Here is a 26,756-nt window from a genome sequence, read left to right as displayed (position 1 = left end):
AGTGGCCAACACATGGAATAAGTAAACAAATAAATCAGATAGAACAGAACCCTCTTTATGTATGCAACCACAACGGCGAGGGTTTTAATAGCAAAAAGAACTGGAAAGGTGATGTGATCCCCACGAAAACAGATTGGCAAGCAGAGATGATAGAATATTCAGAACTTGCAAGGATGACTGGGAGCATAAGAGGAAATTCTAACCAGAAATTTAGTAAAGATTGGACAATGTTCAAAGAATATCTTAAAAAGTACTGTAATAGCACAAATCTCTCGACAGCTTTGGATTGAATCTTGAAGTTTAAGGAAATGTTTTCCTGATAATTAACTGAAAAGAATAATTAAAATGAAGTGCGTATAGACTAGTAAGGTATAAAAAGCGGAATGAGGTGAATTGGAAGTTAAGGGGTAATGAGGGACACAGATGGTGCTGTGGTGAAAACCACTGAGCCTAGGGCTTGCCAATCAGAAGGTCGGCGGTTCGAATCCTGCGATGGGGTGAGCTCCCGTTGCTCGGTCCCAGCTCCTGCCAACCTAGCAGTTTGAAAGCACGTCAAAGTGCAAGTTGGATAACTTCATACTCTCCAACATTTCTCCGATGATGATGATGATGATGATGATGAAAATAATAATAATAATAATAATAATAATAATAATAATAATAATAATAATAATTTTCTATTTATACCCCACCCTCCCCGGCCAAGACCGGGCTCAGGGTGGCTAACACCGAATATAAATATAGTAAAACAAAACAAAACAAAAAAACCCTAAAACAGTTGATTACAATATAAGTTAGAGTACAGTTTAAAATGCAGCTTAAGTAGGGACATCCTTAGGAAAAGTGGGACATTCCAATATCAAATCTGAAACCAAGACGGCTTCTCTTAATCAGGGGTGTCCCTGGAAAATAGGGACACTTCGAGGGTCTGAAGTTAGGGGCTGTGTTTTGACTCTGTCCCAGCTGTAAGCCTCCATTTCCTTTCCTGCTGTTGCTTCCTCCATCTTAGGTCCAGGCCGAGTTCAAGAAATGCCTCCGGAAGTGGCACTACCGACATTACCTCAGCTTTGCCCGGGTGCATCGGAGCCTCTCCAGAGATAACAGCCCTGTTAATTACGTCACACAGTTATCTATGCTGGACAGAATCAGTCCCAAGAGGGGCGCCTGTCAGAATGGCCTGTCCTCTGTCTGAAGATGTTCCTCGCTTTCATGACCTCCAGGGTTTGAGGGGAGATACCCAGCCCTCTTGTTCCAGCAGAAGTGGCAGCTGTATCAGAAGACTTCCACCCTACAAGTGCCCTATGGGACCTACAAGCCTTCAGACAGAAATTGTTAAGTCAGGGTCAGGTTGGCTGGCTGTTGTGATGTGGGTACCTCAGACCACCCATCCTTTACAGGAGGGTTTGTGCAATTAAAGTATATTGAAGGGCTCTCTGCTGTTTGAGTACAACAGAGCCACTAAAATAAAAATGGATGTTTTGCAGTTAGGAAAGTGACAGGGAACTCCATGACTAATTCATGGGAATGTGGAGGGATTAGGGGGTTGTGGGAATATGGGTGAAGACGAAAGCAGGGGCCTGCAAGTACCTGCAGAATAAGAGAAGATGTTTTCATAATTCTCTAGAAGGTGAAAAGGGTGTGTAAGAGGAGGAAGGGGCAGGAGTTCCCCACAGGGGGTGGTCTGTGTGCAAGGAAGCTTTCACAAAAGGATGAGGGTGGATTTGAGGTTTGGAGGTGAAGACAGGGGTGAAGTGGGACTACAGAGTAGAAAAGAGAAGTGGCTCCAGAAATACTGTTAGGGAGGTGAAAAGCAAGCTTCATTGTTTCCACGGGGTGGGAAGGGGAAGCTCTAGGGGAAGGGGAAAGTAGGGAAAATGGCAAGCAGGGGCACAACCCCCTAGTATCAAATAAATATGCTGATATCCGAAATGCAGCCTGGCCATGTGTTTGTGTGTGTGTGTTGCTTTAAATAAAAAACCCAGAAACATGGCAGATGAAGATGATGGATTTTTCAGAGCTAGCCGACCTGACTGGAAGAATCAGCAACCAGAAGGAGGAGGACTATCAGGAGGAATGAATGAAATTTAAAGACTATTTAGTTAAATATGTTTAGTTAATTTAATTGGAAAAGCTTGTAAATACCAGATAGGCTGAGGATTTTAATATGTAATGTGATGAATTAATATGTTGTAATGCTGAACTGAAAAGAAAGAAAGATGTTAAGTGAATAAGTTAACTTTATAAAAATATTGGTTTTGGAAAACCGTTAAAAAATTATATACATTGAAATACAACCAGGGGGATACGAGGAAGTCACTTAACAATGTTATTAACTTTGGTCTAAATATAGTGGAGATTTATGTTTGTTTGTTCATTTGTTTGTTTGAATTATTTTTGGAAAAACCAATAAATTTTTTTGGGGGAAAAAACAACAACCCAGAAACAAGTCACAACAAATCTTTTATTGTTATTATTACATTTTGCTTTTAATAACATATATTCTCAAACTCCAAAATATATCTCACAGTGGGGGCAGGGGGCGGGACATAGCACTGTTGAAATGCAAAAGAGATCTTGTTTATTTACACCGCCTTGAGAAGCAGTTCTGCCTCTGGGTTTCTACTACTCCGAAGGTTTACAAAGGGAAACGGTCACCTCAAACAGTGCCCTGCCCGCCCATTCGCCATGTTCATTTTTAAAATTATTGATATTATTATTTTTTTTACATTCAGCATAAGGAGAACGCTTGAGCAGAGGCCCCATTAGAAACAATGACATTGCTGGCATAGCTCTTGGCTCTGGGTACACCTTCGGCATGCGCACCCCAAAAATGGTTCATGGGAATCCCAAAGGTATCAGAGGGCCCAATCCTGAGCACTTCAGAAGTAGCAGGTGAGGCTTAACCTCAAGCAAGTGTGCACAGGGTCACAAAACGAATCAGCTCTTCCATTGTAGGAAGTGGGGGATTGTAGCATAGGGGAGGAATTTAATATACACATAGAGAACCAGTTCTTGAAGAACTTTTGGCACTGGTGAAAGGCATTAGATGGATGGCACTAGAAACGGAAGTTTTCACATTTTCTATTAAACAGGAAATGTTGAGAACTCTAGTTTAGCGATCCATTATTGTCAACCCCTAGGTTCTGGATCCTTCAGCATCAAAGGAGGAATCCCAATTCACCAAGGATCTTGGATGATCCTGTCTGTACATCATCTATGAAAGCAGACATTGGCCTGGCTCACACATAGATCACTCAACCATGGTTTATTAAACAATGAGTTATTAGTGTTATGTGTGTGATTCCTGCCCAGTTGCTTAACTATTATTTGTTTCCTGCCAACAAAACAAAATCTGACGCCATGGTTTGCTGTTGTCTAACAACCCTGGTTTGTTTTAAACTATTGCTTGGCCTTATGTTAGAACCCAGCACCAGTCCTTAACCATGTTTTGGAACCAGATACTCTTCGGAGTGCAAAGGTGAGGCAACAGCAGCTAGAAAACAGGAAAAACGAGCCACGGTTTGTTGGGTTGTCTGTTTCACAACTCTTGGCAAACTCATGGTTTGTTAAGCAAACCTTGATTTAAACTAACCATTTCTTAACATTATGTGTGTACCAGGTCTCAAAGGAAGACTTCTTGCAAAGACCTCTTTCTTCAGAATAAGTCACCCCTATGCAGAAGCTGCACTTTCCCTATCCCTTGCTGCTAAAAGTGCCTCCCAGCTGACACTGTCATCTCCCAGTGACTTCTCCCCAGAAGCCCTCTCAGCTCTGGACTTTAGCATTGGACTATTTATCATATATGCAATAGTCCAGCTCTGGACTATTTATCATATATGCAATACCATCAAAACAGATAGTGCTTTCCCAGAAATTCTTTTTCCTTTGGAGATTCAGCAAAGCCTGAGCTTAAGCATCTTCTAGAATTGATCTAACATTTTTGTTTTGTTAATAGGGCCACCCATTCATTAATATAGGGAGGGGGAGAGAAGTAAAAGGGGTAAAAAGGTAAAGGGACCCCTGGCAATTAGGTCCAGTCGTGGCCGACTCTGGGGTTGCGGCGCTCATCTCGCTTTACTGGCCGAGGGAGCCGGCGTACAGCTTCCAGGTCATGGGGCCAGCATGACTAAGCCGCCTCTGGTGAACCAGAGCAGCACACGGAAATGCCATTTACCTTCCCTCCAGAGCGGTACGTATTTATCTACTTACATTTTGACGTGCTTTTGAACTGCTAGGTTGGTAGGAGCAGGGACCGAGCAACGGGAGCTCCCCTCGTTGCGGGGATTTGAACTGCCGACCTTCTGATCGGCAAGCCCTAGGCTCTGTGGTTTAACCCACAGCGCCACCCACGTCTGACATTGGGGTAGGTTGGTCTCAACCACTAAGAATCCATCATGCTTCAATTTACAAAGCCCCAATCTCCAAAACACATTGTGTTTTCCAATTTATTGACTATTTGGTCACTCTTGATGCTGAAATGGAACTGCCAGTACACTGCTGTGCTCCTCCTGTCTAGCTGCAAAAATTGGGGTGACAATTTCATTGAGGGCACAGGAGAAATCCTGCCAAATTTGACCGGGTCAGGGACTCACTGGGAAGAGTGGCGATGGCAACCTCTCCTGTCCTTTTGCATTTCATCATTTCCCTTCAAAACCCAAGCCAAACAAATGGGCTACCCTGGAGGCAGTTCCTTCCTTGGTGTAGTTCAGCTTGACAATCAAGAGCGTTCTCCACTAGGGCATCAAAACAGCTTTGCCTGTTTGATGCTGGTGGGGGTTTTGTTTTGGCAATTTGCTCCGGTGATGCCAAGGGAGTCTTTACAATGTCCTCCTGCCAGCCTGTCTACTAGTTACTGCTGCTGTTGACACAGATGTTTGGCATCCAGTATAACCTCCTCCAACAACTGAGAAAGCTAGAGAATTTGGATTTGATACCCCGCTTTATCACTACCCTAAGGAGTCTCAAAGCGGCTAACAATCTCCTTTCCCTCCCCCACCCACAACAAACACTCTGTGAGGTGAGTGGGGCTGAGAGACTTCAGAGAAGTGTGACTAGCCCAGGGTCACCCAGCAGCTGCATGTGGAGGAGCGGGGAAGCGAACCCGGTTCACCAGATTACAAGTCCACTGCTCTTAACCACTACACCACACTAGATGGATGTGTAGGTCCCCCCATTAGCTCCTCCTAGGAAGGAGACAGACCAAACTTGCCAAGCAGTAGCCCCTTGTCGCAGGCAGGGCTAAGGTCCACCGCAAGTATCCCTAGGCAGCTGCTGGGCCCCAGTAACCAGAGATGGTGCTTCACGGATATGCCTCCCCTGTTTCTACAGTATTTTAAGAACACAAGAAGAACCAGCTAAAGGGTAAAGCTGAGAGAGCCGGCATACAGCTTCTGGATCATGTGGCCAGCATGACTAAGCCGCTTCTGGTGAACCAGAGCAGCACACAGAAATGCTGTTTACCTTCCCACCAGAGTGGTACCTATTTATCTACTTGCACTTTGACATGCTTTTGAACTGCTAGGTTGGCAGGAGCTGGGACCGAGCAATGGGAGCTCACCCCGTTGCGGGGATTCGAACCGCCGACCTTCTGATCGGCAAGTCCTAGGCTCTGTGGTTTAACCCACAGCGCCACCCGCGTCCCGAAGAGCCTGCTAGATCAGGCCAAAGACCCATCTAGCCAAGCATCTTGTTCTCACAGTGGCTGGCTAGGTGCCTGTGGGAAACCCGCAAGCAGGATTCAAGCACAAGAGCCCTTTCTTGTCTCCTGTGGCTCCCAGCAACTGGTATTCAGAAGCATTGGTGCCTCCAGCCTGACCCTCTGAGCAACACCAGTCAGCTGGGTTTAAATTTCCCACAATGCCACCAACATAGTGTCACACTCAGACATCGTGGGGAATTTCACTGGCGGCTAGATCCAGCCACCCAGTGCAGCTCAGAGCATCCAAATGGTTGTGACCCACTTCTGCCACCAAGTGCATCCACTCAGGCATGCCATTGATGGAAAAGGCCTAGTGGAGGGGATATTCTCTTGGGCACCTTCAATCATGGTGCCAGCTTGGGCAGGAGGGGAAATCAGATCATCACTACTGCTGCCTGCGGGTGAATTTGTCTCCTGCTGTCAACTCTTCAGCTGCCCATCTTCTCTAGTTTCCCCTAGGGATGGATGGTAAATTTCATTTCCTACCAGTTCCTCATTTTTCTAATCTTAAATTCAGTTTGCTCCATTTATCAGAATATGAAAATTCATAAACACTTTTTTTGCACTCATTTCTCCTCAAGTACAGATAGTTATAGGAATTTCAGCCTATTACATGAATTGCAGTTTTCCATAAGCTGAATGTATTTTCGTATGCTGTTGTCACTATCATAGTTTTGCATGTTCTTTTGACTGATATGCACCCAATTGTGGACATTGGTTGCAACACAAAATTGAGAGAAGTGATCATTTTGAAAGTGTCTTTGTTCATGCCCTGGCGTGGGAAAAACAAATCTGGTAAGTTTGCATTCAAAGATATAGAAAAATGAGTCTCGGGTGTCAAAAGTCAGGGCAAAGAGATGTATCTGACATCTTAATTATACAGCTTTTGATGAATGATGAAGATGAACTTAACTTTTGACACCTGAGATGCATATTTTTAGGACCCCCCCTTTTTTTGCAAATTTAAGTTTTTCACAAATGCAATGTTGGTGACATGGTGTTTTCATTGTTGCAGCTTACCCTGGGACCTTAGAGTGAAGGGGTGGGCAATAAATTTAAATGGTATTCATATCCATAACATGCAGACAAAGACATTTCTCCCTAAACCTTCCCTTTCAGTTGATAAGAAAGATTGCCAGCTTAAGAGTCAACACCAGAAGATAACCAGCTTACATTCAGAACCAGCAGTGACCATGACATCACTCCTTTTGCCATATTCCACCTGTGCTTTGAGTTTGACCAGGGGTGTGTGTGTGTGTGTGTGTGTGTGTGTGTGTGGTCTGGCCTGGAAATACAAGGGGTCTGAGCAAGCCAGCCACCTCTCGCCTCCCATTTAGAGGAGGGAGCCTTTCAAGATTCCAGACATGCAGAATTAACTGCCTGTTGTCCTACGCAGCCGCAAGGTCCTTGCAGTCTCTCTGAGATACAATCTGGGCCACGTTCTCCATGGGTGCCAATAGAACTGGAACCTTTTTCTCTGCTGGTGCCTATGCTACACATTCAACCCTGGCAACATTTTCTTTTGGCACTCAATGAGTGCCTATTGCTTCCATCAATGCCTTCATAACCTTGGGCATTCTTCTCAATGGACCCCTGGCAATTTGCTGCACCGATCCCTGTGGAATCTGAGCATAATAATCCCTCGATACCAGTGCAATTGACTGGTCATTGATGGGCAAACATCCAGTCCATTGAATCGTGGGAGATCCGATGGAACTGTTGAAATTTGCTCCGTTGCCAGTTCTGGAATCTTGGCAATTTCAGTTGTTTGGCACAGACCTCCTGCACGCAAGGGCTTCTCGTTTTACCTCCATGGAAAGGACGGATCCATCTGTGCAAAACCAGGGATGGACTCTCAGAACTACCCCCTCTATTGAAGCAAATGGTCAAGTCACTATGCATGCATCATAGTGAGCAAGAAGCTCTGGATGATATCAATTGTGTTTATTACTTATAGGGTGGTTTTGTTTTGTTTTTTGGTCCCATGCACCATCACAACTGGGAACAGATCTGAGATCCACCTGAAAGAAATAACTGTTGCTTTCATTCACAGTTCAGAATGAACTGCCAATTTTGCAGTGATTTAAAACTTCTTTGTGGCTTGGTGGAACATGAACCCAATCCAGATAGGAACATAGGAAGCCGCCTTTATTCCATTTCCATGAGGTTTCCCTAACTTAATTTTCACATTACGTTTGAGCTTCAAAAGCCGCTTCCAGGAATAGAACACAATGCACCATCCACATGGAAGTCTATTCCATTTTCCTGATGTTTCCCTAACTGTTAATTTCTTCATTCCGCATTGAGCTGCCATACAGTATGAGATTTCAGTTTCAGAAATATCGTGGAGTATAGTGTGACTTTGGTGCTCCTTTCCCTGTTACTTCCAGGGGAAAAAAAATCTATTTGCAAATAACATGGAGGTGAGCATTAAACTTATTCTATATCCCTGGAAGCGGCTTTCACATCATGTGAAAGCTCAAATATAATTAACAGTTAGGGAAACATAATGAAAGCAGAATAATCCGTCGTGTGAATACAGTCTAAATCAGGGGTAGGCAACCTAAGGCCCGGGGCCGGATCTGGCCCAATCGCCTTCTCAATCTGGTTCGCGGACAGTCCAGGAACCAGAGTGTTTTTGAATGAGTAGAATCTGTCTTTTTATTTAAAATGCATCTCTGGGTTATTTGTGGGGCATAGGAATTTGTTCATTTTTTTCCCTTCAAAATATAGTCCAGCCCCCCACATGGTCTGGGGGATGGTGGACCGGCCCATGGCTGAAAAAAGGTTGCTGACCCCTGGTCTAAATGGACACATCCATTTGCTCATTTCTTTAAAAAAACAAACAAACGATTTATAGATATATATTTAAAAAAATACATTTCACACAACATCACGACGTGAGCGAACAAAATCCAGAAAGAAGGAAAAGGAGCTTTTGTACACAGTGGCCATGATCCAGTCATTGGAAGGGGAAGAGCCCCTGATGCCTTTGCTTCTCTCACCCCCAGGGCTGGTCAAATGGGGGATCAGCCTTCTGGATCCCAGTCAGTTTTGTTTCACCCCATGGTTGCTCTGCTAATATGTGATGGCTACAATTACCATGAGGTAGTGTCCAACCCACCTCCTAAGCCGGCAGCTGGAGGTATCTATGCAAGGATCTGCAAGCAGGTAACTTTCAGCCTGCGACAACCATCCCATTTGCAGTCAAGGCTTCTAAGTGGTGACTACCCTTTTCAGAAACCCAGAGAGCTCAATGCTAATTGGGACCTCCCTTTTCCCTTTGATGCTATTAGAAGACTGCATGGGGGCATGGAGTGTTTATGCCCAGCCCTCTCTGATACCAAAGGGAACCCATGCATTGTTCTCAACACAACTGGTGACCCACTGAGCCAAATGGGACTTGATAAACCACCTGGCCAAACAAGGGAGGGACAAGGTCGTGGAGGACCTGATGGGCCACCATACGTGGCCTAGCCCAGAGGTAGCAGCTAACCTGGTGCCCTTCAAGGATGGTTGGACTACATTGCCCAGTGGGCACAGCCAGCATAGCCTATGACTAAGGATGATGGTCAATGGAGTCCATTAACACCCAGAGGGCACCACTGCGGCTGTTCCTTGCTTAGCCAAAGGGCTGTGCTGGTGTGCAAAGCTGTTTCTCCTGGAGCTTCTTCTCCATGCACACTGGAGCCAAGATGGCAGCTAACGTACATGTTGAAGCTGACAAACTGGTCCATGCATGGCATGAGATTAGGAACACAGGAAAACAGGATGCTGCCTTGAACTGAGTCAGACCATTGCACCATCTTGCCCAGTGCTATCTACACTGGGTGGCAGCTACTCTCCAGGATTTGAGGCAAGGTGTCCCTGCCAGCCCTACCTGGAGAAGCTGGGGATCGAACCCGGGACGTTCTGCTTTCAAGGCAGATGCTCTACCACTGAGCTATGGCCCTTCCCTGATGTATGATGAAGGAGCAGATTGTGCTGCTCAACATGTACGGACCAAGCTCTAGCTCAGGGATGGGAGCCTATGGTCCTCTATATGTTCTAGATCAGGGAAGTCCAACAGATTGATCATGATCTACTGGTAAATCCCCGCGAGGTTTTGGTAGATTGTGGGTCGATCTCTGGCTCCCTTTCCTCAGTGTCGTTTAAACTGACTCCTGTCCCACCCCTTCGCCCCACCTTCCATTGTTGTCTGATCAGTGGAAGGGAAGATGGAGCTTTCTCTCTGTGGCTGTTTTCATTCAAAGAGATATTATTGTGAGTGACTTTTTCCCCTTTGACCCTTGCCTTTAACCCCCCCTCCCCCCAAAAACGGAACTTCCCTCCTAAGGAAGTATAAAAATGGGGCTTTCCTCCTCCCTAAAAGAAGCTCAACAACTTAGACCTGAACCCCCCAAAAGCAGGGGTAGATCATTGCCAGATTTTAATTCTGAAAGTAGATTGCAGTCTCTCGGGAGTTGGTCAACCCCGTTCTAGATGATCATCTGTATGTGGTTGGATTCCATCTCCCATCAACCTCAGGCAGGTTGGGAACGATGGGAATTGTAGTCCATCAATGTCCGCAGAGTCAGATTCCCCATCCCTCCCTGCTCCTATGGTCCACTTCTTCTCCACCCCCCCCCCACTGAAACACTTTATTTATTTAATTATTTAAAAACCCCATTCATTTAAACAAAGGAGAAAGAACCAGCCCTTTCGTTGCAACTTTCTTGGCCTCAGCTTGCATTCATTAACAAAATAGCAACACTTCCCCCCTCTCTAATGTACACACACAGGCAAGCTCACACACTCACAATAAAAGATTAGAGAGGATCGGGAACATCTAAGACAGGCTCATACAATCCACAGAGGAACGATAAAAAGTCCAGAGGCCTTCATGCAATGCACGAAGTCTCCTGAGAATTGACATCATTGTTTTAATTCGGCTGAAGTAGCTATGTTTCGGTTGTGGCTCTGATTAGAAGGCGGGAGTGGGGAAGAAATTCCCCACTTCACTCGAACCTATATTGAAGGCATTAATGATTCCCTAAACAAACTAAACTCTCCCCTGGGGGGGTGTGGGAAGTGCCTCAGTCTAAAGACAAGTTTCCCCACTTCCAAAGTCTATATTATTTCTTGGCCACAGCTTTGGGTCTTGGACCTTCTGTGACCCACCCAAATGGACCCCCCTGTTTTAGCTATGTAGAACCCACAAAAATTGCCTAGCCCTTTCGACGTGAACCCTGGCGCAGCAAAAACCCCACACTTTGTGGGGTACACAACCAACTTGTGCCGTCAGGGGTCACAACTACCAGTTACATCCTTATTTCTGTGGAAATGTATCAGTGGAGAAGGTTTTGCATGTAGTCCGGAGGAATTGACCTTCAAGGAATTCATGTAGACTTAATGTGGGGGGTATATAGATAGATATTTTCCACTTTTTTTAAAAAAAGAAAAAGCCCCTCCCCCATCAACCTCAAAAATATAGCTCTATCTTAACTTGGACGACCCTTTTAGAAAATTCACAGCATAACAGAAGCTTTCTAATACATTCCTGGAGGACGGAATACACCGGTTGGCTCCATTTTCGCTGGGCATGGCTTTTCCATCCATCGAGTGGCTGCTGTCCACATGGCGCAGTTCTGCACAACTTCACTGGATGCCTCACACTTGGGCAGCCTCTGGTGGGATCCACCACGACCATCATCACATCAAGACTGGTTGTGCATCCACTGAAGAATTTAGGCTACATTCTATGTCATGAAAGAAGATGCAGAGACTAGCCCAAGACAGAAGGAGATGCATTGGAGATGAATATACATGGTTCATTCACAGGTATCAGCTTGGCACTCAAAATTCACAATGGGACAGAGGACAATCACCAAAAATGGCAGGCCAACAATGGAATTATTTGCAGCGTGCTGAGATGGTAGATGAGTTGAATGCCTTATTTTTTTTTTTTGGTCCGGATGATCTCAGTTGCATATTTACAGTCCTCTCCAATGCCTTATCTTCCACCCCTCAGGGATGACGTCTCATGCTTCCAGAACAACTTTGTTTCTCTGCCTCTCTCTTTTTTTTAATAAAAAGGAGGTGGGTTTTTTTTCTTTTAAAACAAAACACAGAGACAGACACAACCACCCCACACCACCAAAATTAATTATGACCTTTTTGTTGTTGTTGTTGTTGATGTTGTCTTGTTTCCAAAGGGAGCTTTTCTCTCTCCCCTCCCCCCCCCTTTGGGGAGGGGAAGGAAGATGGCTTATGCGCTCATGTCGCCAGGTTCTCCGCATTTATGCTCGACATTCGAATCTGTGAGCTGCTCTTGCTCAGAATGGACAACTGGGTCCCGCCGTTCACACCGCTGCTTGCTAGGGAGGGGTGGCGATGTTTGAAATCCACAGCAAAGTACCGGTTGACTTTCCAGCTCCTCCATTTCCTCTTTATTTCTGACTGCACCTTTAGGGAGAAACTTTAAAAGGTCATTTTTTAATGTACTTAGCCGCTTGGGAACATGCTGACAGAAGTTTCTATATTTTTAATTTTCTTTCAACAAAATGCAGAAGCGGTGAGAATGCAAGAACAGCTCTGCGGCTGGATCAGGCCAAAGGTCAACCTATTCCATAATCATCATCATCGTCATCATCATCATCATCATCATCATCATCATCATCATCATCATCTAATATTTGTACCCTGCCCATCCTGCTGGGTCTCCCCAGCTACTCTGGGCAGCTTCCAACAAAGATTAAATACATTAAAATGTCACACATTAAAAACTTCCCTGAACAGGGCTGCCTTCAGAGGTCTTCTAAATGTCAGGTAGTTGTTTATCTCTTTGACATCTGGTGGGAAGGCGTTCCACAGGGCGGGCGCCACTACCGATTCCAGCATCTTATGCTCACAGTGGGCAACCATATTTTCTTAAAATTAATTTTTATCATCATTGATCTATTACTTGCCTTCTAAACCACCATCTCAAGGCGATTTATGTGTAACGTAGTTTAACACAAAATCAGCATATACGTGAATAGCAAGTCTTAAACTCCAACAAGTAGACACTTATGGTAAGCCTCATTTAGTGTCTTGGAACATACACGTCTTCCATTGTTTCTGGAAAGTGCAGATAGAGAGCACCAGTTTTATCTCAAAAGGAACATTATTCCACAGCACTGGGGCAGCCATATTAAAGGCCCTACTCAGAGTTACTGTGGAATGAGCTTCTGAGATCTTCAGACCTTACAAGAAAAGCAGGCCACAGTGATCTACTGAATGGATAAGGGATAAGACAGTCTCCCAGGTGCTTACTGTTAGGATTTTTATCTATCTGAGCTGCTCCAGCGAGTGGTACAATGATTGTATACATCATGTGAGTGTCGTGAGAAAGGAAGTCTGTATTATTGCTTCCTTCTGAGTACTATTGGAAGTTTAGTTTCACATTTGCGTGTGTCGCTGGTTTTCTGTAATGGTGTTCAGAGAGCACAGACGTACTGATGGAGTCTCTGTATATAAGACTGTAAATAAAGTAGTTTTAGAACTGCGATTGAGTCTTTCTTCTGCTATGATATGCCAGAAGACTGGTGTACTCTTTTCAGGAGAGAAGGGTCGCCTATTACCGGTCTCTCTGGACGGAGGGAGATTTACAGCCAGAGAGGACCACCGGAGAGATGTCCCAAAGACTTGGAAAGTTGGCAGCCATTCCCAGGCGTTTTCCCAACACTTACAAGGAGCCCAAAATCAGGATCTGAGTGCAACTGTGCTCTCTCCCCTTTGATTCCAAGAGACCTACAGCCTCCAACAAAAGCATCAGAAGGTGCTAAACGATGGTCAGGACCCAAAGAGTCCCATGCAACTTGCTACACACACTGTGGGTTTTGGGTGATCTCTCGTTTATTATTATTGCTTCGTACATTGCAATAGATGATGCCTCTCCAGACAGCCACTCAAGCTTGGTGTGTGCAGAGAGAAGAGAGGTCAGAGCCCACCGGGGGTAGATTAGGCAGTGAATGGTTGTAGAGACCCAGAATGGAAGGGGAAGATGCAAGCAGGAACCAGGCTATGCATCTAGGGGAGGAAGGAGGAAAATGTTTGTGGACATCTGTCATGGATGCTTCAGGCAAGATTATTGCATTGCTGGGGGGTAGGGTAGGGGTTGACTTAGATGACGCTCAGTGTGATGGCCTGGGACTCGGAACCGGAGGAGTCTCAGTTCACACCGAATCCTCTGCTCAGGCGGCACCTGAACCAAGTCTGGGACTTGATCCTGAAGAGTCCCAGTCTGCACAGGTTCCCCTGCAACAAGCACCAGCTGGGCTGAGTCTGGGCCTGAGCCTGCCCTGGCTCCAGATGCAGAGATTACCTCATTGCCTTCAGCTGGGCCATCACTTACAGCTGCTCCACTACCGGTTGGGTCAGGAGAGGCTGAGGCAGCCTCTGGGTCTAGTAACCCACCGACATCTCCCAAGCTGCAGAGACTCAGGTCTGAGAGAAAGAGAGACCTGAGTACTCGCAGGAGGAGTGCTCGCCTTCGGGTGAGAAAGGGAGGTGAGTCATTGGGGGATCAGGACCGCCGTTACCCCAACATGGATAAAAGGCTGTTGGACCCTGCCCCAGGTTGCAGGAGCAACATTGCTGTTTGCTAGAACCTGCCTGTTACCCTGTGCCTGACCTAGCCTGGTTTCCTGCCTTGGCCCTGTCGGATTGCCTCCTCATGGAACCCTCGGATTCGGGACCGGACCTGGACCGTGTTGCTTGGGTTTACCGCCAGGTCCAGCACACTCAGGATCCCTTCCAACTCTACAATTCTATGATTCTATGAAAAGTCTTACCTCTCCATTCAAGAAGCAGTAGAGTACAGCAACCACGAAGCCCTGTGGGGAAGAGTAGAGGAACAGGCAGCTGTTATACATAAGTAGCAGTCAAGTACAACACTCCTTGTTTTCCTAGAGTGGACATGCAAGGGGATGTTTGGACCAGCCAGTCGAAAACTTCCTGTTTCCTCTTGGGCTGGGACATACTTCCTCTTGCATGCAACCAGAGGTGGGCATGACCTTACCTGTCCAGGTAACAAAAGCACAAGGCACGTAGCCCTCCTCCCCCCTTCTCCATTTTCCTTTCGTCGTGTGAACTGCAGTGGCTGCCAGTCTGCAGTCACTGGGATTAACCCCCCATATGGGGTAGATCCACATGTATATACATCTCTAACTAAGTCTGCCTTCAGGGATCCAACTGTGAACTGATGTGAGTAAACTACTTTTATATATCTTAAATAAGATTGTGGTGTGTTTATTCTTTTAAGAGGGAAATAAGGGGTCTTTCCAGGAATCTATATTGAGAAGCTCAAACAAGCTTGCAACCATCTATCCACTGTGCCTTTAAAGGGGAATGTTAAAACTCTGCTAAGTTATAGAACTTGCTAGCACAAGTTAGGAAGGATATTGATAAACAATATATCCTCTCCTGCTTCCCTGAACATTCCCACACAGATGCACTGAAAATTACCGGTTCTTGCTCTGCACAAACTGCTGGGTTGTGGTTTTTTTGGGGGGGAGGGGCGTATTCTGCAAAGCGTGTTCTCCCTAGAAGAGAGCACGTGTTGCGGTTGGGGAAACAAGCCACCTGCGGTGAATGGGATTTTATTGGAATCCAAGCCTTAAGTGGTTAAAATGGGTTGCTGGGGAGTTTTGACTGTTGCCAATTTGGAGGAGGGATCAGAGTCCTTAAATACAGGGGACGGACGTAGGACGTCCTCTTGGCTGACTTGCACCGGATCACCCGCCCTCCCTCCCTTTAATAGGGTGGTTTTTTGTTTTCATGCTCTTGACCTTGCTATGCCTCTCAAGGGGTCGTTCGTCTTTGAGCGGGGGCCTGGTAGGAATTTTGCCATCTGGCTGATTGGCTGGTGCCATTTGGTTTTTGCCTACTGCGTAGCAAATCGTCACAACTTGTAAGGTTGGCGGTTAGGCATTGGTTAAATTGGTGCTTGGAGGGGTAAGTGCCTATCCCTCCAAATGATGCGAAAGGGAATTCCGTTAAAGGAATCCAGGGGCTTGCCATTCTTTCGTCCTTGTCCCCGGAGTCGGACTTGGGCCGTGCAAGCCCCACCGGAACATGAGGGTGAGAGGTGAGGGACTGTGGCACAGCTCCATTTTCTCACCCAAAACTTGTTTCCCACGCTGGCTTCCGATGGTGGCCGGAAGGCCAGCTCTGTCCCTGAGGGCAAGGACAGATAGTCATAACCAAGGCCTAAGCAACCACTCACATATTTTGTATTTGAATAAAGTTGTGGCCAAAATTATGCCAAAAACCTTAAACAAAAATTGATGTGTGAAGTGTGAATTTTTTTTGGGGGGGGCTTGTGGGACTCAACACGCAATGTTCCATTGATGCAATAGTAGAGCATCACTGATGGATTTGCACATCATTCCATTTCATTAGTTGTTCTGCGATCTTCACTGTCACAGGACTATTGCCACCCAGCGGGCCGTTCTTTATTTTATTTCAACAATTTATATGCCGCTTGGTTACTGGGACCTTAACTCAATACAATAAAGGTTAAAAAAAAGGAGCTAAAACTACAACAACAGAATTCGGTTGAAATGTCTGCTGTGGAGCAGCAAAACCAGGAATACACCCTGCCCTGCCATTCTGAGAACATCTGTGGTATAAAAAAGTTGCAGAGACAATAATAATAATAATAATAATAATAATAATAATAATAATAATAATAAATTTTTTTATTTTTACCCCGCCTATCTGGCTGGGTTTCCCCAGCCACTCTGGGCAGCTTTCAACAGAATATTAAAATACAATAGTCTATTAAACATTAAACATAATTATTCTCCCAGCGCTATGATTCTGGTTTAACAATCAACCCCTCTTCCAAGGGAACTCTGGGAATTGTAGCTCTGGGGGGGGGGGATAGAGGTCTCCCCTAATGACCCTCTGCATCCTTAAGAAACTACAGCTCCCAGAATCCTTTGGGGCAGCCACAAGTGCTCAAAGTGGTATCATAGTGCTTTGAATGAGTGGTATGAACGTAGCCTAGGTGGAAGAGAACAGAGAGCCACAAGGTAGTGGAGTGGTTTTGCGCAGACCACTCTGGTTTGCTTCTTGACGGAAGGAGCCAGCCGCAGAAAAAGCAATTGAAGGTACACTCACAGGGGGGAAATTGCACACACAGCAGAAACCCCCTGTTGCTGCCCATTTTCTTCTTTGCGGGAGAATAAGAGCCAACTAAAGCAAACCTACTGAAACTCATAAGCCCAAGTTAGCCGTGTCCATTCATTTCAATGGGTCTACTCTTACATACCTGCTAACATTTCTCTAAGGAAAATAGGGACATCCTGTTCCATAATAATAATGATTTTATTATTTATACCCCACCCATTTGAATGGGTTACTCCAGCCACACTGGGCGACTTCCAACTTCCAACGATTATATAAGAACATAATAAAAAATATTATTTCTTTAAAAATACTTCCCCATACAGAGCTGCCTTCAGATGTCTTCTAAAGGTTGTATAGTTACTTATCTCCAACACTAGGAATTGAATCTGGGGCCTTCTGCATTCAAAGCAGACACACTGTGGACTAAATCGCCGAACCTCTTGGGCTTGCCAACTGTAAGGTTGGCAGTTCGAATCCACGCTATGGGGTTAGGTCTTGTTGCTTTGTCCCACCTACTGCCAACCTAGCAGTGCAAGTAGTGCAAAGCATATCAGTGCAAGTAGATAAATAGATACCATTGCGTTGGGAAGGTACATTGTGTTTCTGTGTGCTCTGGCTTCCACCACGGCGGTCTGTATGCCAGAAGCAGTTTAGTCATGCTGGCCACATGAACTGGAAAAGCTGTCTGTGGACAAACAATGGCTCTTTCGGCCTGAAAGTGGAGATGAGCGCTGCACCCCATAGTCAAATGTGACTGGGCTTAACCAACCAGGGGTCCTTTACATTTACCATAACCCTAACACCGAGATATGTCCTTCCCCTCTCCTTATTTGGGGTGGATGAGAGGGAGGCAGATGGACACAGGCTATTTTGATGCATAAAAGGTAAAGGTGAAGGGACTCCTGACTACTAGGTCCAGTCGTGGCCGACTCTGGGGTTGCAGTGCTCATCTCGCTTTATTGGCTTAGGGAGCCGGCGTACAGCTTCTGGGTCATGTGGCCAGCATGACTAAGCCGCTTCTGGCGAACCAGAGCAGTGCACGGAAACGCCGTTTACCTTCCCGCTGGAGTGGTACCTATTTATCTACTTGCACTTTGACGTGCTTTCAAACTGCTAGGTTGGCAGGAGCAGGGACCGAGCAACGGGAGCTCACCCCGTCACGGGGATTCGAACCGCCGACCTTCTGATCGGCAAGTCCTAGGCTCTGTGGTTTAACCCACAGTGCCACCCGCGTCCCCATTTTAATGCATACTCACCTGGAAAGATCCCAGTCCCAGTTCGAAGACCAGCCTCTCCCTCTTGCTGACATTCTCTGGATAGAAGGCAAACACCGTGTAATGAATCCCAAACAGTGGAATAAGTAGCAAGGTGGAGCGAGCCAGTCTCCTGTTGAGATAAAGAGAAAGTGCCCTTCGTGAAACAATGCGGGTGCCCCACTTGTTTGCGTCTGTTCAGGTTTGGCAAGGAAGCAAAAAGCCCAATGAGGACAGAGAGACCTAATATTTAGAATCCACATTTGATCCCACTGCTCTTTATTAAACAGGCACAAAGAAACCCAGAAAACACGGGTCACCGATCTTTTGGGACCCATTGGAACATCTGAAACTTTGTGCAACTTCCATGGGTGCCACCTGCTCTGGTTCACCCGCCTCTTCTGGATCAGCCCCCACACCCCACAAGAGACAGAAAGATGGAAGGCTAACACACACAAGCTTCACTTTTTCAACCTGGGACTTGGACAGAGCCATAGAGCTGAAAGAGGAAGTGGGTAAGGGTCCATTTTCCAACTTCCTGTTTCATCTTGATGTAGGGAGGAAAGGGTGACCTCAGCCCCTCATGGCCAAGGGGGCAGTGAGTGGAAAAGCTCAGGCACTTTGGGGAAAATAATAATAATAATAATAATAATAATAATAATAATAATAATAATAATAATAATAATTTCTTATTTGTGCCCCACCCATTTGGCTGGGTTTCCCCAGCCACTCTGGGCGGCTTCCAACAAAGATTAAAAATACATTAAAATGTCATACATTAAAAGCTTCCCTGAACAGGGCTGCCTTCAGATGTCTTCTAAATGTTAGGTAGTTGTTTATCTCTTTGACATCTGATGGGAGGGCGTTCCACAGGGCGGGTGCCACTACCGAGAAGGCCCTCTGCCTGGTTCCCTGTAACTTGGCTTCTCGCTGTGAGGGAACTGCCAGAAGGCCCTCGGCGCTGGACCTCAGTGTCCGGGCAGAACGATGGGGGTGGAGATGCTCCTTCAGGTATACTGGGCCGAGGCCGCTTAGGGCTTTAAAGGTCAGCACCAACACTTTGAATCTCAGCAGTTCAACCACATTAATTGGCGACCTCTGCTATAAAACATATGAAACTAGTTTCTGTGGAGTCCCTTTAGGGCAGCCCTCACCAAGTGCTCTCCAGATGTTCTGGGCTACAACTCCTATCAGCCCCAGCCAGCATGGTTTCAACTTAGGGAAGGCTCTCTGAAGGTTGTAGGACTACAGCTCCCATCATCCTTGAGCCTTGATCATACTGGATGGGGCTGGTAGAAGTTGTAGATACTAAGGCAGGGAATACTGTTCCATGCCAATATTGTTTCATCTGAATAGCAGGGTCTCTCCAGGGTCTTCCTCAGCCCTGATCCTTTAGATCCTTTTAACAAGAGATGCCTGGGACAGGACCTGCAACATTCTGCATCCATCGCTTAGGATCTACCACTGAGTTATGGATTCTGCTCAAGGACTGTGTACTTCTGTACACAACCGCTAATGATTCTGTCTTGAAATTCTGCCCATGTTGTTCTTGAGTTGCAATAAATGCATGAAATGCTTTTCAAAACCCAGCTGTTCTCCTGGGGAATATTCATTCTCATCGACATCCACAGTGGTATTCTGTTTTCTCGGTAGCGTGGAGAAAGCAAAATGATTCAGCACAGGAAAACAAACCGCGGAACAATACAACGCAAACATAAGCGGTGCTCCTAAGTGCACTTCAGAGCAGATTTCTCATGAACAAGAATGCAGATGGATTCAAGTAAACCATCAATGACGCCTTGGTGCAATATATCTCTTGTGCAATCCCCTCAAGTGACAGCAGAGCAGGGATGAGGGAACCTCAGGGCCTGAGGGGTGAATGTGCCTCCCTGGCACTTGTATCTGGCCCTTGGGACTCTCACCAGCAGCCCTGCTCCACACCTGCCTCGAGTGCTTTGGCCTGGCTGGAATGTGCCCTTGAGCTGTGATAATCTTTGGATCAAGACTGGTGGTGGTGGGATGAAGAAGAGTTTGGATTTGATATCCCGCCTTTCACTCCCTTTAAGGAGTCTCAAAGAGGCTCACATTCTCCTTTCCCTTCCTCCCCCACAACAAACACTCTGTGAGGTGAGTGGGGCTGAGAGACTTCAGAGAAGTGTGACTGGCCCAAGGTCACCCAGCAGCTGCATGTGGAGGAGCGGAGACGCGAACCCGGTTCCCCAGATTACGAGTCCACCGCTCTTAACCACTACACCACACTGGATGGGCAGAAAACTCTGGATTTTGCTCTGTTGGTTACAGCGCGGTGCTGACAATGGCAAGGTTGCAGGTTGGATCCCTGTAAGGGGCATCTTCATATCCCCGCATGGCAGGCGGTTGGACTAGATGATCCTCAAAGTCCCTTCCAGCTCTGATTTATGAGATTCTATGAGATATCTATGCAAGGGAAAGAGTCGCATCTGTTGCTCTGTTCAATTTCACTCCTGGCCCCACCCACATTTTCTTTGGGCCCTGCCCCCCACTGGCAGGTGGCCCCTGGAGAAATGGGGTCCCTGAAGGCAAGGGACCTTCAGGTTGCAAATAACAGCTTGGCAAATCAAATTACAGGAATTTGTGGAGATGGCTCAATTGACTAGCAAACTCAGAGGAAATTCGAAGCAATTTTTTTTTCTTCAAAATGTGATGGTTATAGAAGATATATTCAAAAATACAATAATAGTTTTGACTCCGTGCTAGCATTTGAGTGACAAAGGAAGTAAAAGGAGGTGGATAACAATTAAGGATTTATTATGTTTTCTGAATATATTGGAAAATATATATAGAAAGGTTTATTGTTTTGGGTACATTCAACTGTAAGATAAAACATATGCAAAGGGACTTGACAGGAAGTCAAAATTGAAGAAAAGATTTTGTAAGATAAAAGGGAAAAAATAATTATTTTTTATTATTTTCATCATCCCCCCCCCCCTATTTTTTGTGTCTCTTTGTGTGTGTGTGTGTTTTGTATGGAATGTTTGGGAGCAAATAAGACGGTAAATAACATGACAAAAAAATATTGATGTATGCAATTTTTATTTCTCAATTACCGGTATATTTTGTGGTAGTATGGTTGTAAAGTTTTTTTTTTTTTTGTAAAATAAAATCATTCAATAAAAATTATTTTTGAAAAAAGGAAAAAGAAAGAAAAAGGTTTCTTAGCCTTGCAGCAGGACCTCCTGGCAGGGGTGGAGGAAGGGGGGGCAGTGGGGGCAGGCTGCCCTGGGTGTCACCACTGGGGGGTGACAAAATGCCAGGTGGACCTCACCGTGGGGCCTGCTGGGAGTGACTCAGTGGCTTGTTTGCCCTCAGGCTCCACTCTGCCCCAAACGGTCCACCTGCTGCCCCCTCCCCTCGGCTGTAGGGCGGCTGAGTGGGAGGAGGCAGGCAGACTCCTCAGAGGCCCCGCTGAGCGTCTTGCCCCCATGCATGGCTGGCCCCGACCCCGGGTGCACAGCATGCGTGCCACCCTAGGCGCCTCCTGGACAAAGAAATTTGCATTTGTGTGTGTGTTCTTGGTTTTTAGGATGGGTTGGAAAGACACCCCTGTTTGTGAAAGTGTTCTTATTCGTAAGTTTGCATGACCACTGCCCTTTGAATTTAATAATAATAATAATAATAATAATAATAATAATAATAATAATAATAATTTATATGCCCACCCATCTGACTGGGTTGCCCCGACACTCTGGGCAGCTCCCAACAAAAATACAGTGGTACCTCTAGTTGCGGACACGATCTGTTCGGAGGTGCCATTCACACCCTGAAAAGTCTGCAACTAGAGTGCCGCTTCTGTGGAAGTGCGGAGCACGATAGAGCACTTCTGTGCATGTGCAAAGCACGCAGAACGCTTCTGCGCATGCGTGGCGAATCCCGGAAGTATACACTTCTGGGTTTGCTGTGTTCGCAACCCGAAAAGCCGCAACATGAAGCAAATGCAACAAGAGGTATGACTGTACTAAAACACAATACAACATCACACACTGAAAACTTTGGAGATGAGCATCTGCAAGCTGTGGCAAATTAGCATTTTGGGAGAGTCGATGGAGAGGAGTGCTGATGAGCCAAGAAATCCCAGTTCAAATCCAGCTTCAGACGGGAACTTTATGCAAGACCTTAAGTAACCCGCTCTGTCTTGCCCCCAGTTCTCCTGTCTGCAAAAAAGGGATTTGCCTTAAAGTGTTGTTCTTGATAAAAGGATAACTGAGGTTTGCACTGAGGTCTATGGAGGAGTTAGGAAACACGCTGTAGAAATATGTAGCATTACAAGAGAATTTTACCGCTGACCATTAAAGTCTTTTCAGTGACAGACAGCTGTGGCAGAAGCACAAAAATACTTCTGGAAAATTAGCAGGAAGCTCGAAACATGCTAGTATGAGTGACACCGGCTTTATAAATAAATGAAAAGGAAGTTGCAAGCTGGAGTCAGGCAAACAGACACTATTCCTACAATGCACCCGTTTAAAAGTAAAACAGATCCATTTCAATTGCAATTCCTAAACCTCATGATGCTAGGTAATTTCTAGTGGATGTAACAAGAGAGCGAACCATAAGCAGATGGAGATTCATGTGCTATCTTGTTCATATTAATTTCTCCTGCTGAAGAGGCAAGCCACAGAGTGGCTTTCCTCTTCAGCAGCAAGATCAACCAGGGAGAAAAAAAGCAAGTGGCAGTGGATGGAGGGGTGCCATTGGTGCTTAGCAGACTTCCTGGCACAGGTGGGTAACTGCTGTGTACCAAGAGGTATGGTAGGAGAGGCAAGGTGGTGAGGCGGTTGGTGCTGGGCAAAAGCTGTGGTTCTACTGGTGCCTTTGTACGGTGCTGACTTCCTTGTCTCCTTGTTTTCTTCCTCTGGTGCAGATCTACACTCATGGTTTATAACGTTATCATAACGTTTTTGGACATATGATGTCTTGCCTGCAACGTTAAAGGTAAAGGTAAAGGGACCCCTGACCATTAGGTCTAGTCATGGCCGACTCTGGGGTTGCGGTGCTCATCTCGCTTTATTGGCCGAGGGAGCCGGCGTACAGCTTCCGGGTCATGTGGCCAGCATGACTAAGCCACTTCTGGAAAACCAGAGCAGCGCACGGAAACGCCGTTTATCTTCCCGCCGGAGCGGTACCTATTTATCTACTTGCACTTTGACGTGCTTTCGAACTGCTAGGTGGGCAGGAGCAGGGACCGAGCAACAGGAGCTCACCCCGTTGTGGAGATTTGAGCCGCCAACCTTCTGATCGACAAGTCCTAGGCTCTGTAATGTTAGTAATGCACTATTAAAAAGTAACACCTGAGGAGCTGCAGAGCAGGCAGGAACCAAGAATACGGGAACTACTGCATTGTTATGGAGGAAACAGGTAAGGAACCTTTTTATTTTACCAGTATACACTGTGACTTTTTAGAACAATATATCTAATATCATTCTACTAACGTTAAAAAGGTCATTGTAGATCCAGCCTAGGAATGGGCAAATCCGTGAGTGTCAGTTTCCTTCATTTTTCTATGCGAGATTGGGATCTTTCATTTTAAGCCCACCTGAAAACATATCAGTGAATTTCACCTCCTAGGAACATGTTTGCAAGGGAATTTCCCTAACACAGTGCATTTCTGTATCTTATACTCACTAACGTGTTCATTTGTACGCACACTTTGTGTAGTTTTGTATCCTCTACTTGGCTGGAGAAGTGCAAAAGTTGGAGCAGCGCAAATTCTAAAGAATGGCAATGTTTTGGTATGTATGTAATTCCCCCAAAAGGTGAATTATACACCTTTAAATGCAAATGGGATCAAATTCCCGCCTCCCTCACATGCAAGGTGTGTTTTTATATTCATAAACTGCTCTCAGCATCTCCTTTGTGGAGGAGATAAGGGCAGACTACATATTAAATAAAGAAATATCTCTATCTATCTATCTATCTATCTATCCATCTATATCTATCTATCTATCATCTATCTATCTATCTATCATCTATCTATCTATCTATCTATAATCTATATCTATCTATCTATCTATCTATCTATCTATCTATCTATCTATCTATCATCTATCTATCTATCTATCTATCATCTATCTTTCTATCTATCTATCTATCTATCTATCTATCTATCTATCTATCTATCATCTATCTATCTATCATCTATCATCTATCTATCTATCTATCTATCTATCTATCTATCTATCTATCTATCTATCATCTATCTATCTATCTATCTATCTATCTATCTATCTATCTATCTATCTATCTATCTATCTATATCTATCTATCTATATCTATCTATCTATCTATCTATCTATCTATCTATCTATCTATCTATCTATCTATCATCTAATCTATCTATCTATCTATCTATCTATCTATCTATCTATCTATCATCTATCTATCATCTATCTATCTATATCTATCTATCATCTATCATCTATCATCTATCTATCTATCTATCTATCTATCTATCTATCTATCTATCTATCTATATATCTATCTATTATCTATCTATCTATCTATCTATCTATCTATCTATCTATCTATCATCTATCATCTATCTAATCTATCTATCTATCTATCTATCTATCTATCTATCTATCTATCTAGCTATCATCTATCATCTATCTATCTATCATCTATCTAATCTATCATCTATCTATCTATCTATCTATCATCCATCTATCATCTATCTATCTAGCAACTGGTTTTTTTAATCTTTTACCTGGGGACTTATGATTCTTCCGTTTAATTTTTTTTTTAATGTAGTTTATTATTCTGACGTTAGGCACCGTGAACAGTACAGTGGAACCTCTACTCACGCACGGAATCCGTTCCAGAGGTCCGTTCGTGAGTCGATCCGGGTTGCTGGGAGAAGCGCCATTCTGCGCCTGCACATTCGGCGGCAGCGCCGTTCTGTGCATGTGCAGGTCGCAGCAGCCGCTTCTGCGCATGTGCAGTCAGCAGAAGCCACTTCTGCGCGTGCGCACATCACGGCAAACCCGGTATTTACTTCCGGGTTTGCCGTGGATGTGAGTCGAATTGTTCGTAAGTAGGGGCGGTGGTAAGTCGAGGTTCTACTGTATAAGGAAAGGAAGGGCAGTAATGTTCTAAATAATGAAATCAACTCCTACGTTAAACTAGGAAAATCTCCAAGCTTTCTGCTGAAACTGGAGTATAGGCATTTTTGTCACGCCACCCTTTTCTCTCCCCAACCTCTGTTTGTTTACATCCCCTCCTCCAGCTCTATATTAATGCTGCCATGCATGTAAAATACTGTAAAAGCAATCTGAATGTGCTTGATTGCACCCAGGTTCTTCTTTTGTGTAACGATTTAGCAAGACAAACATGTGCTCCCAATGACCCAAATCTTGCAGAACCATAAAATTAAAGAGTTGGAAGGGGTCCCCCAAAGGCCATCTAGATCAACCCCCTCCAATGCAGGAATGACAGCTAATAATAATAAAAAAAACCCAACTGATGGTCATCCGACCTCTAATGATTTCATTTTACTTTTGGCAGTGTTCTATCAGCGCGCACAACCTCATATGTGTGTTGGCAAAACACTACACCAAAAAACGTGTGATGCAATCATGTGCTATGATCACATCAATACAGTCGTACCTTGGAAGTCGAACGGAACCCGTTCTGGAAGTCCTTCCAAAACGTTCAGAAACCAAAGCACGGCTTCTGATTGGCTGCAGGAAGCTCCCAGTGCCAGATTTACGTATAAGCTAAACAAGCTATAGCTTAGGGTCCCACTCTCTTGGGGGCCTCCAAAAATGTTAAAGGGGAAAAAAACCTGGATGTACATTTCCAAAATATAAGATAAAAAAGAAATAAAATAAAACCTGCATACAGAAACAGTGTTTTGTGTTGTGTCGGCTCCTATGATGTAACCCACGGGCCCCGCCTGCTAGCCTGCTCCCTAAAATATAACTGGTTTGCTCCTTTCTATATATAGGGTGCCTAGATTCTGCATGGACTGGTTGCATGGCAACATGCGCAAATGGCTTTAGATACCCGTTGGGTCCATAAATTACCATATAGCATACAGTGGTACCTCGGGTTACATACGCTTCAGGTTACATACGCTTCAGGTTACAGACTCCGCTAACCCAGAAATAGTACCTCGGGTTAAGAACTTTGCTTCAGGATGAGAACAGAAATCGTGCTCCAGCGGTGCGGCAGCAGCAGGAGGCCCCATTAGCTAAAGTGGTGCTTCAGGTTAAGAACAGCTTCAGGTTAAGAACGGACCTCTGGAACGAATTAAGTACTTAACCCGAGGTACCACTGTGTATTCAACATAAAAAACAGTGACAATTTGTTGTTGACAAAGGACAGCTGGACAAATAAAGGGCTCCATTGTCTTCAGTAGCTTAGGGCCTCATCAAACCTAAATCCGGCCCTGGAAGCTACTGCAGCCAATTGGAAGTCACGGAAGTCGCGCAGGGACGATCGAGTTCCAAAGAAAGTTCACAAACTGGAAAACTCACTTCCGGGTTTGCAGCGTTCACAAGCCAAAACGTCCGAGTATCAAAGTATTTGGGATCCAAGGTATGACTGTGAAGGTCTTTGTGTGCGCACTTTATTCCTGGATACATGGACACTGATGATCCACTGAAGGAACTGAAAGC

General features: G+C 45.2%; 2 protein-coding genes across 9 annotated transcripts in view; one reads left to right on the top strand and one right to left on the bottom strand.

Moving 5' to 3' along the window:
* LOC309353371 (vasoactive intestinal polypeptide receptor 1-like) overlaps nt 1-1,471 on the top strand; it is a 37,470-nt gene extending 35,999 nt beyond the window's left edge. Inside the window, exon 13 of the mRNA XM_081882787.1 lies at nt 1,010-1,471. Within this exon, the coding sequence (XP_081738913.1) occupies nt 1,010-1,192 (183 nt within the window). The 3' untranslated portion in view covers nt 1,193-1,471. The remainder of the gene's footprint in view (nt 1-1,009) is intronic.
* A 9,662-nt stretch (nt 1,472-11,133) lies between these two features.
* Nucleotides 11,134-26,756, bottom strand: part of ADCYAP1R1 (ADCYAP receptor type I) — a 146,129-nt gene continuing 130,506 nt past the window's right edge. For 5 of the 8 annotated variants that reach the window (XM_081882484.1, XM_081882489.1, XM_081882487.1 and 2 more), the window contains 3 exons: nt 18,109-18,238; nt 14,512-14,553; nt 11,134-12,155 (listed from right to left, as the gene is read on the bottom strand). In XM_081882484.1, coding sequence (XP_081738610.1) covers nt 11,946-12,155; nt 14,512-14,553; nt 18,109-18,238 — 382 coding nt within the window. In that variant the 3' untranslated portion in view covers nt 11,134-11,945. The remainder of the gene's footprint in view (nt 12,156-14,511; nt 14,554-18,108; nt 18,239-26,756) is intronic. The other 3 variants (XM_081882486.1, XM_081882488.1, XM_081882491.1) reach the window with 1 other exon arrangement.

This window comes from Podarcis melisellensis (assembly GCF_964234715.1).
Source record: "Podarcis melisellensis genome assembly, chromosome: 12".
Lineage (NCBI taxonomy): Eukaryota > Metazoa > Chordata > Lepidosauria > Squamata > Lacertidae > Podarcis > Podarcis melisellensis.
The sequence above is the reverse complement of the archived record's forward strand: the minus strand, read 5'-3'. Positions and strand labels throughout refer to the sequence as shown.